The sequence below is a fragment of the Oxyura jamaicensis genome, chromosome Z (assembly GCF_011077185.1).
Source record: "Oxyura jamaicensis isolate SHBP4307 breed ruddy duck chromosome Z, BPBGC_Ojam_1.0, whole genome shotgun sequence".
NCBI classification, from domain to species: Eukaryota; Metazoa; Chordata; class Aves; order Anseriformes; family Anatidae; genus Oxyura; species Oxyura jamaicensis.
In genome coordinates, this window is record NC_048926.1 from 20,952,848 (window position 1) to 20,971,916 (window position 19,069).

The window sequence follows — 19,069 nt, forward strand, 5'->3', positions numbered from 1 at the left end:
CATGGCTACACGACGATATTATTTTTTTTTTCCTAGAGATATTTGCAAAAGGCATTAAGGACATCACCCTATATGTACTATGTAAGGCCATCGTACTCCCGTATGTAGAAATGTGGACACCCAATGACTTTCTTTTATGAGAGGACGCACTCCGCATCTTTCTTGCACCTCCTCTCCTTTGAGCCTTTTACACCATCTCGAAGGGACAGCGGTTAGCATCATAGAATCAACTCAATTCTATGAGCAGAAAAAAGTTGGCAAAGACCTTCATGATCATCAAGTCCAACCATCAACCTGACTTACTGAGTCCATTCACTAAACCATGTCCCTTAGTGCCACCACATCCATGCGTCTCTTAAATCCCTCCAGGCTGGGGACTCTACTGCTTCCCTGGCATCTGGTTCCAGTGCCTGACCACCCTCTGCATGAAGAAATTCTTCCTGGAGTCCATTCTAAGCCTTCTCTGGCACAACCTGAGACCTTAAACAGCCCACAATCCGAGTTACAAGACCACAAAACAAAAAGAAAATAAAATAATGTGTGGATAGACAAGCTGTGCTCCATAGTTCCTATTCACTTACATGGGAATGTAAGTGCTCTAGGGATCCCTCAAGTCTGATCCCTCCTGTACACCCCTGGCCAGCTAGCACAGACATGAATACTCATCATCATATTTTCCTCCACGAGAGAAGCAGACAGTCTTGGATTATAACACAGACTTTTAGTCAAAATATTACTTGTATCCACTTTTTCTTTAACCTTTGCAAACAAATGTGAGGTTTTCACAGGAAGCACCTGGACCACCACCAGACACAAGCAAGACAACACATGCCTGCCCATTGTCCTTAAAGATCTTCTAAAGGAAGACACACACTTGCAGCATTATCAATCGCAACAATTCACATAAACATATCTGGACTCCTCATATTTGTCCCAGCTCAGGTGTCTGTTAAGTAGCATAACCACAGCAACAGCGAGCACAGAGCAAGTAACTAACGTTTCCTCGAGGGCTCAGCAAACACTTATCAGGCTGCCGAGGCTGACAGAGCTGGCTGCGCTCAGTAGGCACCATGGCAGGAGAGGGGAGGAGAGGAGAGGAGCTGACTCTATCAGCTAATACAGCAGTTGCTTGTGTTGCTACCGGGCTGAGCATTGCCTCCTTTGGGGGATTTTACTGGCCTGGCCTTATTAGTGCCTCATGGAAAAAATGCTGTGCAGCCCATGTCGGACAAGCAGATGATTCAAAATTAGCAGGCCAGCATGGATGCATTTTTATTCCCATACTGTCATTGATCTTTAAGGCAGGTTTTTCCATGAGAGTGATCTTTTAAGTAGGCAGTACTAACACGTCACTGCTGCTGGTCAGGTGGGAGACATGCTTCCAGAGGTGCTCTGAGTACTCTGTTTTTTCCCAAAGTGCTCAAAAAAATGGTGACCTATTCTCCATAAACACCAGTGATAGGACCCACAGGAACGGGGTGAAGCTGAGGTAGGGGAAGTTTAGAATAGACATCAGGAGGAGGTTCTTCACTGAGAGGGTGGTTGCGCACTGGAACAGGCTCCCCAGTGAAGTAGTCACTTCACCGAGCCTGTCTGAATTTAAGAAGAGATTGGACTGTGCACTTAGTCACATGGTCTGAACTTTTGGGTAGACCTGTGCGGTGCCAGGAGTTGGACTTGATGATCCTTATGGGTCCCTTCCAACTCAGGATATTCTATGATTCTATGATTCTATGAAAATTCCTGCATTTCTACTCTGCAAAAACATTGCTGCCAACAATTTAGAGCAATGTGTTTTTGCAAATAAAACTGTCTCTTTTTTGTGTTTGAAGGAGTGCAGCAGAGCTATCACATAGTGACAGTCTTAAGGATATGAGTAGAAGTGTGACTTGAAAAATTCATTCTGCCTTGGAGAATCTGCCCTGAAACCTAAAATGTTCTGTAGAAGAATCTGGGGCCAGTGTGAAAGTAAAGTGGGAAAAAATCCTCCAAACACACCAGTGAAACTTTTAGTCTGAACTGAGTAAACCAAATGGTTTCTTCCAAAAAAGGTCCCAGTCTTCCTAGTTTAGCTGAGAAATGAGTTGTCAGTGAGAGCCTTGAAATGCAAGGGGGAATGCTGCTGGGGTGGCTGCTGCGAGGGCTGTGCTGCCGCTGAGGATGCTCTCCCAGGCTGCTTTGGCTGCTGCATCTGGGGACGTGCTCGGCAACAGGAGATGTCGTTCTTCTTCTCTTGCAATTTCTTTACTGTTGGGGCTGAGAGTTTAAATAGGTCAAGAATAACAGGTGGAATTGGGAATGTGGCTTTGTATCTGATGGCAGAGCATTATCTGACTCTTATGTGTAGGTGGGAGCTGAGAAAAAATCCTTTTAAGTGGACTTGTTTTCATATCTCCACCCATTTTAACATGCCTTAACACTCACTCTAGTGTAGCTACAGGCAAAATAATGAGTTATAAGAACAGCTCAAACAGAGATTAATGCAATCCTTTACAGCATGTTGAATCCTATATATATATATAAAAAAAATCCTAGTCTTTCAAAACAAAGCTTACACTTTCTTTGTTGTTACGGTTCAATGAATTAATCCTGTGTTAATCAACAGCATAGTACTACAGAGTAACACAGAGCCCCATGTTCTTCAGCTGGAAAAAAACTGGGAGTTACATTTTCAGGGAGGTTTGCAACAGCTACATTCTTAGACTGTTTTTGCAGCAGAGGTACTACTTTCTCTGTGCATGTGATGCACACACACAAAGATGATTTTTAGAGGGAGAGAGACTGGGATGAGTTCTGTAATCTTATAAACCAGTAGTTTCTCTTCAAGTCTTAGACACTGGATATTATAAAACTGTTAAATAAGGCTGCCAGTCCTTTTCTGTCGTTCTAACATAGCTCCTCAAGTATTTCTAAAACACACTCTGAAACTCTCTCCCTTTGCTGCTTCCTTCCTGACTATTGTCTTATCCAGAGGATTTACTGTGGTTGAAGTAAACCATTATTATATGTATCGTGCCCACCTTTGCTTACTGAGAGATGCTGTAAGAGGACAGAATAGAAATTTTGAACTTAATAGCAGAATTTTTAGAGACATCTCATGCTCTCATCTGCTAGGCTGCCCTCAGCTAGATCTTGGTCTTCATTGCTTATAATGAGTTCTACATACATCTCATAGTCTCAAAGGTGACACAAGCTCATACATATGAATGCAGATGAAATCTCTCTCTGCAGATATAATGTCACTATGACACAGAGAAAGGTCTAAATTACTGCACTTACTATTCTCTCTCAGCCATTTTTAAGGCACTTTGTCTCTTCATCAAGTTCTCGAGACAAACAAAAAGAAGTTGCTTCCAAGCACCTTTGCTTCTTCTGGTGGTAGCATTTTCATATATGAGGCCATGCAGGAATTAGGGCTCTTTGTCAGGACATGCCCCCTAATCCTTCGGGTCTAAGACCTTGAACATGGAAGAGAATACTGAAGTAAGTCATCCTAAATACTGCCAGTTGGTGTAATAGCAATGAACAAATAACCATACAAAAATAAAATAGCAGTTAATAATAAAGAACTACAAGAAGCCAGCATCATTCCATTTCTCCCACTCTCTGGTTGTCAGTTTGGTCAGTTCTCGTCCCAGGTCTTTGATTCTGCTAGAAGATCCGGGTGAATTTATAGCAGAATTTGTAATAGAAATAATTATTTTTCTTTTTAAGACAGAAATTGAAAGGCCATTTGAAATTTCACTGGAATTCCTGAAAGCAAAGTGATCCCACAGTCCAGCTTGCCTTTTATTCTTCCTTTTAAAATAGTTTAGCTATTTCAGTCTAAATGGTGAAACAGCTTCTCCCGTGACTTAAAATTGAAAAAAATATCTCAGTGTCACTAAGGAAGTGGCAAAATATTCTGCAAGAAAACTCTCACTGACTTTGGCAACTACATTTGTTCATCTCGTGCAAAGGAAAGGTTCAAATATCTGTATCTCTTAATCTTGCAGGGAAGTCCAGGTGAAGTTGTAAAGTTCTGAGCATGTAGGTCAGGTTTGGTTTCCCAAATTCAACATGAGTGTAGACACCATTTGGAAAACTCTCACAGTCTCAGGTTCCACCAAGAGGAGGTTTAGATTAGCCACTAGGAAGAATTTCTTCACGCAGAAGGTGGCCAAGCATTGGAATGGGCTATCAGGGAGTCACCATTGCTGGAAATATTTAAAAGAAGTTAGGATGTGTCTGTAAGGGACATGTTTTAGTGACGGGACTCAGTAAGTCAAGTTGATGGCTGGACTTGGTGGTCCTGAAGGTCTTTTCCACGGTAAGTAACCATCTGCTACCAGTGCTCTTTCATTGGGTTTTCTTAACTGTATCATATTAGGTCTAGTGGGGTCATTTCAGAGCTTTGCTTATCCAGCCAGACATGCCCTTCACCCTCTCCAAAAGGCCTTTTTATGTCTGAACTCCTCCACCTGGGCCTGATTCACTGCAGTCATCCATTTGTCTCTGTGTGGGATGTGTGCAGCCCTCCTGCCCACTGCAAGCGCCCAAGCCTCTCTCAAGGAGCTCACTAGAAAGCTTCATCAAAATCGAGATCTCCAACAAACTGTGCCACTGAAAGACAGGCTCTTGCACTGGCTCATTTGCTGTCAGCACCTTTTGTGCCTCCCCACACGGGCATACTCCTTTACCCTGTGTTTTGTTGTTTTCCACGTAAGATTTGAGCTTGTCTTGCTACCAGCCTGTGAAGTGTGAGTGAGCCATTGAAGCATTGCTAACAGCTGAGTTTCAGAATGTGGCAGGCAAGAGTCAAGTGTCAGGGAAATGTGTGCCTTTCCACAAATGTTTTAATGGTTAATCTTTAACAGTTAAAAGGCTTTTTGATTAGAGTTCCTGAGGAAACACCTTGTTCCCCCTCCACCCCCTCAACAGGCCATAAAGGAAGGTGGGGAGGCTGAGAATGGTCTAAAAATGTGAAAGGAAGGTGGATTAGATAGAACAGAGAGAGAGATACAGAGAGAGAAATAACCTGAGCAGACAAAGCAGGGTAGTTTCCATACAAATTCTTTCCATTACGCTGGATTTCTTTTAAGGACTCTGCTGAGACAGCAGGATTTTCATGCATGGAAGCTGAAGAAGCAATCTAGTCCTGCTTTCCTTCTTGCCACCTGAGGTGGGGCAAAGTTAATTTTAACTGCTTTGAACTCCCTCGCCCAAACTGCCAGGACGTCCCTGTGCCTGTTCAGCCTGTCTTGAGCTGAACAGCCCCGAGGGGCTCCAGCGCTGCAGACTCTGGTGGCTGCTGCGGTGCAGACCTGGCAGGCAGCGGTGGTGGAGGTGGTGGAGCAGGGCTCTTCCTGCTGACTCTGCCTGACCTTGCCATCTCTGGGAATGACTTTGTCTCCTGCAAAAGGTGGTAGTGCTGAGAGAGATAATGTGGGGTTTGGGATAATATCTATGCACTTGTAGATTTCTGCAGTGCCAGTCTGGGACATCTTCTCGGCTGCTTTGTATCAGCTCAGATTGTATCAGTTCTGGGACAACTATCATTTTCTTCAAAGCAGTTCTGACAACAGAGCATCAAGCATCTCTGTCAAGGCACTCTATGCAGTGTTCTGTAGATATCCTCTGTATTTCTTTGTTAATTATCTTGTAAAATCTTAGAATACATCCATAAATGTAATCAAAGACTACTTTGTTTTGCTGCTAATGTTAGGTAAAGGTTTACCTACTATATTAAATCATTCACATGTTTACTGTACCTGTACTCTAACATCGAGAATATATGAATCTTAATATAAAGAAGGGGTAAAAGCTTTTGGATAGGAGAAATGGAGTGGATGATGTGATCATGCAGGAGAAGCAAGATATGTTTGTTGGCTACAGCCAGTTTTCCATTCTCTAGGTAACTGATGGTTTTGGACACCCAGGACAATGTGAAAGCATGTGATACAGCTGAGAGCACAATGCAGAAAAGTCTCATGAATATTTAAGACGTAACCATAAACAAATGTCTGACTCATTTTCTAGGACATAATGACAGAAGTGGGTCTTGAGATCTGATAAGAATGAGAAGTTATAACCTGGGTAGACTAGCTTGGTGTAAGGTTGTAAAAAGGGTGGAGATACTTGTTAGAAGAGTCAATGAACAAAAATTGCTCACACAGGCTAGGTCAGAATTTTGGACTGTATTGAAAGGAAAGAAAAGTGGTTGAAAGAGGAAGTGACATGGTGGAAGAATAAAAGCATATATATATATATATATATTTAAAAAAAGGAGCTAAAAAAAAAAGGTAAAAACAATTAGCTAGCTCTTAATACAGGAATGATCTAATGATCTTAAAATTTGTGGCACCTTTCATTAAATAGGTGAAATAGGTGGTAGGCATGGGAATAAGTGAAGAGGAAGTCATCAGGATGGGAGATGAGGGAATGAAAGTTAATGGACTCTGAGACACTGAGCACAAAAACAAACAAACAAACAAAAAGTTAGACCAGATTTTATGAATAGTTATATGGGAAAAAGTGGTAAAATCTCAATGCTGGATGGAGCAGAGCTTACAGCTTTGTGTCGTGGGGGCTGCTGGTCTTAGATATGATGAAGGAAGACAAGGCAATGGAGAACACTTTAAAAGAAATTAAGTAATGCCATTTGAACTTGCCTAAGATTAAGGTGAAATGGCATTTAGAAAATCATGGGGGAAAAGTCAAAAATGTGAAATTTTGGTAGAGAAATTTTAGTAGAGAAAGATTATGGAGAGACAGCATTTACAAATCAGGATAAAGAACAAATATGGCAGCTGTTCTATATTGCAAAGTTATAAAATAGGGAGACACTTTAATTTGGCAATTAGTAGTGCTCCTGATTTTCTGCAATACTTCAGTTACACTTAATTAACTAAATTTCCTTTTACATAAACTAGAGATTGAGCATTTATATGAGAGCTTTTGTTATTAAGAGTAAGATTTTAAGAAGCTGTAGTTGACCAGGTAAAACAATAATGAAAACAAGTCAATTGTAAATCAAAAATAATATTTAAATGTCAGGTTTTCAGGACAACCTTTTCCTAGTGACTTAATGAACAAAAGCCGCAATGTGGGAACTAATGAGCTCTTCCAGAAGTATATTGCACTGGGTCCAAGTGAGTTAAAAAGCAGCTGTTACTCTAGAAACTGCCTGTATATGTTCACATAGGGTTACGAAAAAGCTAATGAATCCTCCCTCCCATTTGCCTTGTTCTGTGGGTATGGTTCAGCCCTAACATAGCCAAATAGGTTTCAGATCAAAGCCCTCACGTTCTTCTGCTCAAAAACACTATTTGACCTGGCAAACCGCTGTATGCACCTAAGCACGTAGCCATGCCAGCCAAATGGAAATGGGGAAGCAATGGGAGGATGGGCAGAAGGGCTGCCCGGAGAGGCTGGATGATATTTCCAAAGCAAAGAGAGCACCAGTTCTAAGCAGAAGAGCTTGATGAACACTACTCAGTGAGCAGAAGGTTGAAGATTTGAGTGTGGAGACAGGCTGGGACTGAGTCCCGGCTTGGCGAGCTGTGTGTGGGCATGGCTGTGTGCAGCAGAGAGCAGAGAAAGGAGATGCAAATTAACAGCAGTGATTAGAGGCAGGAGCTGGAGACCGTGAAAGACTTGAACTGAACTGCCTCTGGGAAAAGCAGTGGAGACAGAGTGAAGACAGAGCTGTGTGGTGTCCACTGCTCTCACAACCCAAGGGTGGAGTGGCGCCTTCACTCGCTGAGGTCCGTGAGGTCAGGAGCCCAGTGGTGGGCACTGCCATGATGACACACTGCTGCAGCACAGGGTTGTTAAGCATCCATGCCCTGTGCATGCACAAACAGGGCTCTACCTTCCCTTCTGTAAACTAGAAAGGGTGCTGTGCTTCTTTTACCTTCATCCTTCCTCTGCCTGTTAAGCTTAATGCTTGAGCAGGCTGGTGAGCTACAGAACCACACTCTACTCTTTGACTTGTACAGTTTTTCCTCTCTCTGGCAGGAAAAGAAACCTTGCTGGCTCAGTTCTTAAGGTTTCTGGGACATATAAGCATTCCTACTGATAGGAGATATACCACTGAGAAGACCTTATTACGTATTTAGGGTAGACAGAACAAGCCTGCTGAAGTCCTGAAGCCTATAATCCCAACTCAGGGCAATTCTGCTAAGCAGCAGTATCACTCACATCCCAGAGGTCTGCATGTCTCACAGATACCTGCATTTAACAGGGCAGCCCATCACAGAGTGTTATTTAAATTACTTTGATATACTTCGTTAGTCAACATAAACTTTAATAGGTATCTGTAGTGGCAGAACAGGATGAAGCAGCTGTTTCGCACATTCACTTAGGCCCTCAGGTATATTAGCTGTGTGCAAAACAATTAAATGTTCTGGAAACTTTCTTTATAAACAATGATGAATAGCATTCAGATGGTGGAGCTCTGTGCAACTTGAGAGATGCATTTATTTATTTATTTATTTATTTATTTATTTATTTATTTCCCTGGGAAACAATTTGTGCACTACCCGGAGAACGTGCCACACAGTGCGAGTGAGTGCAAAATGTGACCATTTCCCACAGGAGATGTGCAGAAATCCTGCATGGCATAAGGCTCCTGTTGCACAGTGGCCGTGCAAAACCACAGGACAGTGTCAGGCTGTTTGGATACTTCGGTTGCTAAGCTTCAAATCAGGAGGGTGGTTATGCATGCTCTATGTAGAAAGGTATACTCTCTGGGCCACATACTCCACTTGGAAGCAGTAGTAATAGGCAAAAGAAAAGAGCTTCATTCAAATCCATTTTACAAAGTCCCAAAACATTTTTTTTCATGTTTGCTAGCATGAGAATCATAATCAGCTGATTTCCTTAGGAGTTACAGTACAGTGTAGGAGGCGATAGCAACAGTAATTAAGTGTTGAGCAACATGAGACACTCCCTCCTGACTGCCACAAAACATGAGAACTCGGTATTCTTACCCTACACCTCCCGTTGGCATATCCTTTATTACAGCAAACACAGACTCCGCAGGCTGCTGCATTCACTGTGCTCTTTTGGTGGGTAAATCCACCAAGAACAGGACAGAAGCGTGCTAACCCTGGAGCAAGGATAGCAGCCTGGCCGTGGCAGCAGGAGGCTCCGCATGGGTGGATGGAGCAGCACCACATTAGGCTGGGCTGCTGCAGCAGGGCTGCTCATGTAAGCTAGAGTTTAACACGTCTGGATGATGCTGCTGCCTGCAGAGTAGACATACCCTAAGTTACAAGAAAGGATCCCCCCGCCCCCCTCCCTTTCCCCCAGACAAGATTTTTTTCTTAAAATAGTCCTGACAGCTTAAAGTTTCACTGTGCAGACCAAGACACATTTCTGTGGATGAAAGTAGCACAATGCAGGCAAGCCTTAATAGCTACAGTTCCTTCAGAGGCCACCCTGAACTACTAGCACAGAGGATTATGAGTCAATTTTAAATTTTAAATACAAATGGAACTGGCTTGCTACCAAATGTAAGTCTATTCTTCCCAATTATCTCCACTGAGAGCATAACATATTCCTTCATTTATTATGAATTCATTTTTTTGGATCTAACTTTTCTAAAAATATGATTCCAGATTTTCTTAGGATATTTTAATGATCCTTTTGGAGGCTAAGACCTTAGACTTAGAAGAATATCTCAGCCTATCACAACTAATATAAAACAAGTATGCAAAGACTTGTAACTGATATGAAAAAAGTATCCTAATAGATAAATGCTTGCAGTCAACAGAAACAGAAAATGCTCAGTATCTTTCAAACACAGCCACTGAGATAACCAAAAAAACTTTTTAATAACCCCTCTTTTCTCTGCCCCCTGTGTTACTCTATTCTGTACTAAACAAAGGCATACTATTTTTGTTGCTGAGTAAATTACCCCATTCTTGCTTAAACATGTTACTCTAGATTACAAACATATGGCTGTAAAAATAACTGGTTGGACTGATTTAAACTGCTGATGTTAATCTCCAATTTGGCATGAGGAAATTTACTATAAAACCTTTTTAGGATCACTGATGCAGCTCTGTCCCACAGCTGCAAGAAAAAGGTGGATTTGTAATCTTCAAAGTGTTCTGGGACAGTAGCACCTCTCCTGTGAGGAGAGGCTGAGAGAGCTGGGCCGCTCAGCCTGCAGAAGAGGCGGGTGAGGGGGATCTCACCAGTGCCTATAAGTATCTGAAGGGAGCGTGCAAAGAGGACAGAGCCAGGCTCTTCTCAGTGCCAGGACCAGAGGCCATGAGCACAAACTGGAGCACAGGAGGTTCCTTCTGAACACCAGGCAGAACTTCTGGGCTGTGCAGGTGACAGGGCACTGGCACAGGTTTCCCAGTGAGGCTGTGGAGTCTTCATCCTTGGAGAACTTCAGAAGCTGCCTGGATGTGGTCTTGGGTCAACCTGCTTGGGGTGTCCCTGCTTGGCTAGAGGTGGGACCAGATGGACCCAGAGGTCTCTGCCTGCCTCAGCCCTTCTGTGATTCTGAACAGACCTCCTTAACTAAAAGTCTCCATCTTAGCACAAAACCGAAATGCATAACCAAAAGCGCTCTCTTTTCTTTCTCCCATAATTTGAAAGCAAGTGGAGACAAAATGAAAACCAAAAAAATCCTCCGTATGCCTGTGCAATTGAAGAAAAAAAAAAAAAGAAAAAAAAAAAGTTTCATATGTAAGTAAAAAGATCTTCTTTAGTAGTTCCAATTTTTTTTTCCCAGTCTCTTGGGCCTGGTGGAATTTGGCAGGAGTGGGGTGGTTACATGCAGCTGACATAGTGGATGACATTGGTTAGCTGTCATCCCGGCAGGACGTGTGGGCTGGTGGGTAAGGCTGACCACACAGCGCACGGATATGATTAGGAGGGAAGAAACTGTGGGCAGCAGCTATGCACCTGCCTGAATTCCTGGCCACTCAGTCATGCCTTTTTATCCTCCATTCCCATTGTTTTCATAAAATAGACCGAAAGAAAACAAAAACAAGGGGAGGAGGAAGAAGGCATGTCCATTTTGTAACTCATCTTTAACTACAAAAAAGGACTTCAATTACATGTTTTACATATTTTCATTTAGTCGGATGTTACAAGCAGGTAACTGCTCTCTACTGAAACCAGTCTTACCTTTAAGATTGTCTCTTAGGTGTCAAAACCTCAGCACACATCTCCATGGCTATGCATATGGCAAGCATTCACACTCTCTCTTTGTGGACTGCCGTAACCATGCTAGTCCGTGTGTGTTGTATGTCAAAAAAAGTAGCGGGACATTTCCCATTGATTAACTAATATGCCCATTAGTTAACCACAAATCTCAAACTTTATTTGTATAAGCTAATACTAAGGCTACGTGTTCATCCTGACAGGTCCTAGACCAACATTCAGTGAAGGGCTTGCAATTCTCTCCTGTATGCACTAGACTTTTACCTCCCCCAAAAAATTGCTAAGAAGAAAAGTAAGAACTTTCCTCTAATGGTGCCAAAAAAGTATCATTTCTATTTTATATATATATATCCTGTATATACCTTATATATATATGTATACACACATATACATATATACATACAAGGTAGGATAAGGGCTGTAACACAAAGGTGAACGCTGGGGAAAAAGTAAATTCTGTTGATATTCCCAAATCCAAGAAATTTTTGGCTTTGCAATGACAGGTGTCATACAGCCCAGAATTTAAGCTGAGTATATGAGAAACTTATTATTGATTTAAAAAGATGTCTTGTGCAGTGAGAAGCCTGGCCTGACTACAAATCCAAACAATGCTAAAAAGTGGCAAACAAATACTTGCATTTTCAGTCTCATGAGCATAATATAACAGCAAATATAAGAGCGAGTATATCAGGTATAGAGAAAGGGGCAAAAGCAGGGAAGCACATGGTGTTAACCTGTTTTTTACAGAATTTGGGAGTTAACTGTCTCTGTATGCTCACTTGCTGATGCTTTCCCCCAGGTCTGTGTAAAACAGGAAAAAACAATCTGCTTGTTGCTTGGATGTCTAGATGCCCAACTCTTCAAGTGTCATAATTTAGACATAAATAAATAATCAAGGAGTCCCGTCTGACCACAGAGCTCAGCTTTCACTCAGGCTGCAGGAGGCTTTTCTTAGGTGATCTGGATTTCTTCAGTTGGGCTGGATAAGACTGGCTTCCACCTCCACTGTTTCCCTCGGCTAGAAGGGAAAGGAAAAGCTTTGATCTCTTGTCAGGGCAAAGGCATTCTATCCCTCTTTCGGTACCTTGTGTTTCAAGCTCAAATAAAAGCCTTCTCATCTTCCTTGGGATGCAAAGCAAGTCTTTCAAGCACTGGTAAATTCCTGGAATGGCCTGAAAGGATGAAAACATTTTCTATATTTTCTATATCTGTATTCTAACATGACTGCTAAATCCCAGTACCTGCTACTGAGATAAAGTGCTCTCCTGTTCAGCTCAAACTCTTTTCCAACTCTAAATTTCCTTACTCTTTTTAACATCAGCTTAAAATCCAGTTATCAGCTTGCTGTCTCTTAGTAAATGACTTTATTTCAACACGAATACAGTACTCCTTCTGACACCTGAATATGTTTTCAAAAGTTTTTGTTTTTTTTTTCTCTGATTGACACATGAAGTGCAATTAAGTCTGTATTACCTCACTTGCTGTGTTTCTGTCTCTGAAAGAGCTCAAATACTATAAAAATATGTGCTATAGAAACAAAATAGTCATAAAATAAGGGGAAAATTCTGATATAACTAGTACATTAAAAAATCTGGAAAACATAAATAATAAATTTACTACATCTAGAAAAATGCCACAGGAATTTTAGAAGAATTTTCACAGAAACTGATGTCTGAGATGATGCTCAGTACCAAAAGGTTTCAAAACTTGGACACTAAACATCACCTATCAGCTACTGCCATTATACTGAGGGTTTGCAGCTGCTTGATTGTAGAAAGGGCCTGGATTCTTGCCCAGATGAGACAGAGATGTTTCTATCTTCCCTCACCAGAAACATCTCTCCTTCCATCAGGAGGGAGGAGAACATCATCAACTGATAGCAGAAGAGAATATGGGAAGATGCCTGTGTAAGAGATAATAGGTGTTAATAGGAGCAATAACCCCCCCAGGCAACTAATTCCTATTTTTAGCTGTCTGGGACAGCGTCAAACACTAACCCAACAGGTACCTGAAGAAATAAATACTTGGGCAAATAAATCCCCAGCCCACCTCTTCCTGAGCTGAATCCCACGTTGCATTCATGGCACAGCTTATGCAAAACTGGTGTGATGCAAAAAGTTACACTGCAACAGCATGAAAACGAGCCCTGTAAAGTCATAGAGGAGTAGAACAGAGCAGAACAGTTCAGTTGGAAGGGACCCTCACAGACCATCTGGTCCAACTGCTCGGCCACTTCAGGGCTAACCAAAAGGTAAATCATGTTACTGAGGGCATTGTCCAAATGCCTCTTGATCATTGACAGGCCTGGGGCATCAACCACATCCCTGTGAAACCTGTTCCAGTGTTTGACCACCCTCAGGGTAAAAGAATTTTCCTAATGTCCAGCCTGAACCTCCCCTGGTGCTGCTTTGTTCCATTCCCTCGTGTCCTGTTGTTGGTGACCAGGGAGCAGAGACCAGCTCCTCTCTTTCCGCTTCCCCTTCTTCCAGTCAGGCCGCCTCTTGGCCTCCCCTTCGTGAGACTGCAGAGCCCGAGTGTCCTCAGCCTCTCCTCAGACAGGCCTTTCTAGCTCTGTTGCCTTCCTCTGGATGCTTCTAAATACCTTAACATCCTTTTTGCATCGTGGACCGCTGAACTCCACACAATATTCAAGGTGAGGCCACAGCAATGCTAAACACAGCAGGAAAATCACCTTTTTTCCATTTTCAGATAATCAAGCTTTTGTTTGGAAGAATCCCATGGGACTTGGCCCTGGAAAGAAGATGGCTCCTGGAGAGCTGGTTGATTTTCAAGCATCACCTCAGTTCAAGCATGATCCATCCCTGCTCACAGGAAATCAAGCAAAGGTGGAAGAATATCTGTGCAGATGAAAAGGCAGATCCTGACAAAACTCAATATTAAAATAGGAAGCATACAAGAGGTGAAAGCAATATATAAATACATATATATATATTTGTATTTATATATATTGTATTGTATATTTATATATTATATTGTATATTTAAATATATAAATACATATATATATATATTGCTTTCACCTCTTGTATATTTATATATTTTTTATATATTTAGCCAAAAAACACTTGGATTTAAATCTGGTGATGGATGTGAATGCCAAAAGAAAGCTTTCTACAGGTATCTAAGCAGAAAAAGGAAAACTACTAGGTAAAGTGTGGGCCCACTGAAAACGTGGGCAAGGTAACTGGAGACAAAGGACACGGGAAAGACTGAGGTACTCCGTGCTTCTTCACCACAATGCTTACTTATGAAACTGGCCTTTAGCCATTCCAAGTCCCTGAGATGAATCAAAAGGAGAAAGAAAAGATTCACCCTTGGTGAAGAAGAATCAGTGAGTGAACAGCCGCACAGACTGGATATACACAAGTCTGTTGTGCTTGACTGGATGCACCCACAGCTGCTCATGTTGTTGCAAAGCTGCTCCCAGTTATCTTGCAAAGGTCATGGCAAGCAGGAGGGGTTTCTGAGAACTGTAAATTCAATTCTGTCCTCAAAGAAGGTCAAGGAGGAGGATACAGACCATTCAACCTCACCTCCTTCCCTGCGAAGGTAATACAAGTAACCCTGGAAACCATTTCCAGACACGTGAAGCAAAAGAAGGTGACTGGGAGCAGTCATCTGGGGAAATCATGACTGATCAGCCTTCTAGCCTTCCCCAAGGGTTCGTCTATCTTGGCAGGTGAGGGGAGAACAGTGGGTGATGCCTACCCTGACTTCAGTAAGGCTTTTGATACTGTCTTGCAAAGCACCCTTATACATAAGCTGAAAAACTAGGTAAGTGGACAGTGAAACAGAGTGACAAATGGGTGAAGTGCCAGGCCCAGAAGCTTGCAATTAGTGGCTTAAAGCCCAGTTGGAGGCCAGTCAGTAGTGGTACATGCCACAGGTGCATACTGGAGCCAGTACTGCTTAACAACTTCACTAATGACCTGGATGATAAAACAGGATGCACCTCCAACAAGTTTGCAGATGACATATGACTGGGAGGAGTGCTTGGCACACCAGATGGTTGTGCTGCTGCTGCCATTCAGAGGGACCTCAACACATGGGAGAAACAGGCAAACAGCAATCTCATGATGATCAATAAAGCAAAATGCCAAATGCGGCTCCTGGGGAAGAACAACCCCATGAAGCAGAACGAGCCATGGATCAACCTGCCAGCAACTTTGTTGAAAAGGACCTGGGAGTTTTGCTGCACACCACGAACCAACAGTGCACCCTTGCAGCAAAGAAGGCCATCAGAATTTTGGGTTGCATTAGGAAGAATGCTGTCAGCAGGTTGAGTGGGGTGATCCTTCATGAGGAGGGGCTGAAAGAGCTGGGAATATTTAGCTTGGAGAGGAGAAGGCTCAGGGGGACCATATCAACATCTATAAATACCTGATGGAGTGGAGAAAAGGCAGTGTAGAGAAGAGGAAGTCAGACTCCTCTCAGTGATATCCAACAATGAGGCAAGAGGCACTCGGTGCAAACTGAAATACAGAAAATGTCATTTAAACCTAAGAAGAAACTTCTGCTGAGGGTGCTCAAACACTGGAACATGTTCAGAAGTTGTGGCGATGATCAAAACCCAGCTGGACACAGCCCAGAATGATCTGCTCTAGGTTACCATGTGTGGTGGTTTTACTCAGGTGGGCGGCCGAGCTCCACCACAACCGCTCTCTCACTCCCCCTCCTCACAGAGGAATGGGGAGAAAATACGATGAAAGGGGCTCAAGGGTTGAGATAAGGACGAGGAGATTGGGCAGTAATTATCGTGATGGGCAAAACAGACTCAGCATAGGGAGACAGTAAGATTTATTGCCTATTACTAACAAGCTAGAGAAGTGAGAAACAAAGGAAAGAAACGAAAAGCACCTTCCCCCCCCCCCCCCCCCCAACCGCCCTCTACTACCTCCTCCCCCCAAGTGGCGCAGGGGAACGGGGTAGTGGGGGTTATGGTCAGTCTATAGCAATTCTTCTCTGCCGCTCCTCAGTCACTCTTGTCCCCTGTGCTGTGGGGTCCCTCCCACAGGATGCAGTCCTTACCGAACTGATCAGGCGTGGGCTGCCCACATGCAGCAGCTCTTCAAGAACTGCTCTAGATATGGGTCCATACCACGGGGTCCATCCCTTGGGAGCAAACTGCTCCAACCTGGGTCCCCCACAGGCAGCAGCTCCTGCCAGGTCACCTGCTCCTGCGTGGTCTCCTCTCCATGACCTTCAGGTCTGGCCCGGAATCTGCTCCGGCAGGGGTCTTCCACAGGCCGCAGCCTCCGTCGGTGCAGGTCCACCTGCTCCACCGTGGTCTCCTCCACGGGCTGCAGCGTGGAACCCTGCTCCACCGTGGTACTCCATGGGCTGCAGGGGGACAGCCTGCTTCACCATGGGTCTCACCACAGTCCGCAGGGGACTTCTGCTCTGGCACCTGGAGCACCTCTCCCCCTCCTTCTTCACTGACCTTGGCGCCTGCAAGGCTGTTCCTCACTCCTCTCACTCTCCCAGGTGCTGTGTGGCGCAGTGTGTTTTTTTTTGTTGGCTCAGCTCTGATGTTCTCTCATCACTTATTGGCTCAGCTCTGGTCAGCAGTGGGGCCCTTACCAAACATGGGGCAACTTCTAGATCCTTCTCACAGAAGTCACCCCTATGGCCCCCTACTACCAAAACCTTGCCACGTAAAACCACTACACCATGCTTCAAGGAGGGAGCTTGCACTAGATGATCTTCAGTGGATCCTTCCAACTTCAATGACTGTGTTCAAAGCATGGGAAAAAAAAGAACAGAAATAATACAACACTCATTTATGGGTTTTGCTTTTATAATTTCTCACCTTTCTAAATAAATTTGGATTTCTCTACCTCTCCCATTTTATACACCATTCCAAGGCCACCACAGACCTGCATTCTTGCCTTTTTTTTGGTGTGCGTGTGCATTTGTGAACCTTTTTTCTTACATCAACACCATTTATGGTCATGTTACAGACAACTGAAAAGTGATTGAAAAAATAATTAATTTATTCTTTGATAAGGAGCTTTGCTACGACTAACTGAGCAACATTTTAGAAAATCAAATACCAAACACATGCATTGCAGTTGAAATATACAAAATTGAAATGAACAATTATCACATGCAAAAAAAGTCACCCTTAATAATATTAAAAATAAAATAAAATAAAAATATGTAATCTTGCTTCAAATTTGTTCCCCAGGTTTTCCACTTTTAGATGGAACAGACACCGTTGGTAATGAAAACTATCATCAAAAAAAAAAAAAAAGTAGAAAATTCTCTTCTCTAGTCTTGTAAAATGATAGATTGGTCCTTAAACTAACTTCCTTTGAAACTTCTGGAAGTCTTTCACCTACCAACTATCAATCTAATAGGTCAAGTTAAATTTTAGGTCTGCCTCAGCAAATTTGTACTATGTATGAAACTTGCTTAATCATAACATTCCCTTGATATGCCGACTCTTCGCTTTGTATTATTCCACTTATAGACTGATATAGAAACAGTCTTTATCTTGTATAGATATTAAAATACAAAAGCACAGTGAGTTAATTCCAGGATGCATAATAATCGGCCTAACAATGCACATTATACAAAGATTAACTAATTTTCTTTCATTTATTTATACAGTATTTTTTTCCTTCTGCCTGAACTTTTGCTCCTAGCATCACATCTGTTTTGAAAGGCATTTTTTTCCTGGAAGAACTGTATGGAAATCTGATGGGAATCTCCAGCTGAGGTCTCAGACTGGTGATTAGGCTACGTCTGAGGTACAAACTAGTGACTGAGATTAGACAATGAATCTAAAAAACTCCTCCTTTCCAAAACAGAGAAGGTCTTTGGACCAGTAATTCAGATGAAAGCAGTTTTGAAGGACTACATTCAATATGTCTTGGCCTATGATCCATTCTTCGCCTTATACTATACCTCAAGCCTGTTTCTGTCCAGGAATTCTTCATACTGGCAAGTGATGTGAGCAAGGCATACGTAGACACCTGATCTTGAAAACCTCTTAGCATGAGCAATAAAAACTTTAATAAAATTAATCTCTGTTCTTAACTTTATGGGACAGATTAAGATACTAGCTGATGGGATCACCACACAAAAAATTTTGAACAGACAATGCCAGCTATACCTCTCTTTCTGAACTGAATAGAGCTGAATATAACTGAAAATTAATTAAATGCAAAAGAACACCACAAAAGCACAGGTACTTGAAAACAGACCCATTCCACTCCATCTAGACATTGCAAAAATAAACTTAAAGTAACCCTGACCTAGTCCTCCTTAAGGCAAAGTACTTTGTATCATCTCTCTCTGAAAGAAAGGGATTATCTCGCTATGTATTAATGATACCAGAAACAATGCAATATTAACTGGTCCCAAGGGCTTTTTATTTTTTTCTTCATCAGTTGTTCAACATGGAACAAAATACACAAATACAAAAGGGTCAGTATAAATATCAGTAAATCTGAAAAAGTAATCCTTTAGATGTGACAGTAACAGTGAATAAACAAACAAACAAACAAACAAAACCAAAGAGAAAAGTGGAAACTTATTTCTGAAAGACCTTGCTTTTAACAGAGCATTACATGGAATCTGGTCACAATAAATCTGACAACATCCACTTCTGTAGATAAAGTCCTTGAATGCAGTGCTTGAATGTCAATTTTATATCACCATGTAATTGAAATTCAGCCTTCATCATCACTGCTGCTCCATGCATCTTCATATGCTGGATTTAAATGCTGCTGAGGCAGACACTAATGAAAATAAAAATTGTCTCAGTGGTTTGTTTAATTAAAAATAATAAAATCAAATAAGGTCAATGTTAAAGGCATTTCTTAAACTACTATTTGTAGACAAACTATTGTGTGTCTTATGGGTACTGGATTTTTTGT

The 19,069-nt window shown here is 42.3% G+C and overlaps 1 protein-coding gene across 5 annotated transcripts in view; it reads right to left on the minus strand.

The window, feature by feature from the left end:
• Positions 1-17,158: 17,158 nt before the first annotated feature.
• ERCC8 (ERCC excision repair 8, CSA ubiquitin ligase complex subunit) overlaps positions 17,159-19,069 on the minus strand; it is a 34,939-nt gene continuing 33,028 nt past the window's right edge. For all 5 annotated transcript variants that reach the window (XM_035309258.1, XM_035309261.1, XM_035309260.1 and 2 more), the window contains one exon: positions 17,159-18,931. In XM_035309258.1, the coding sequence (XP_035165149.1) occupies positions 18,863-18,931 (69 nt within the window). In that variant the 3' untranslated portion in view covers positions 17,159-18,862. The remainder of the gene's footprint in view (positions 18,932-19,069) is intronic.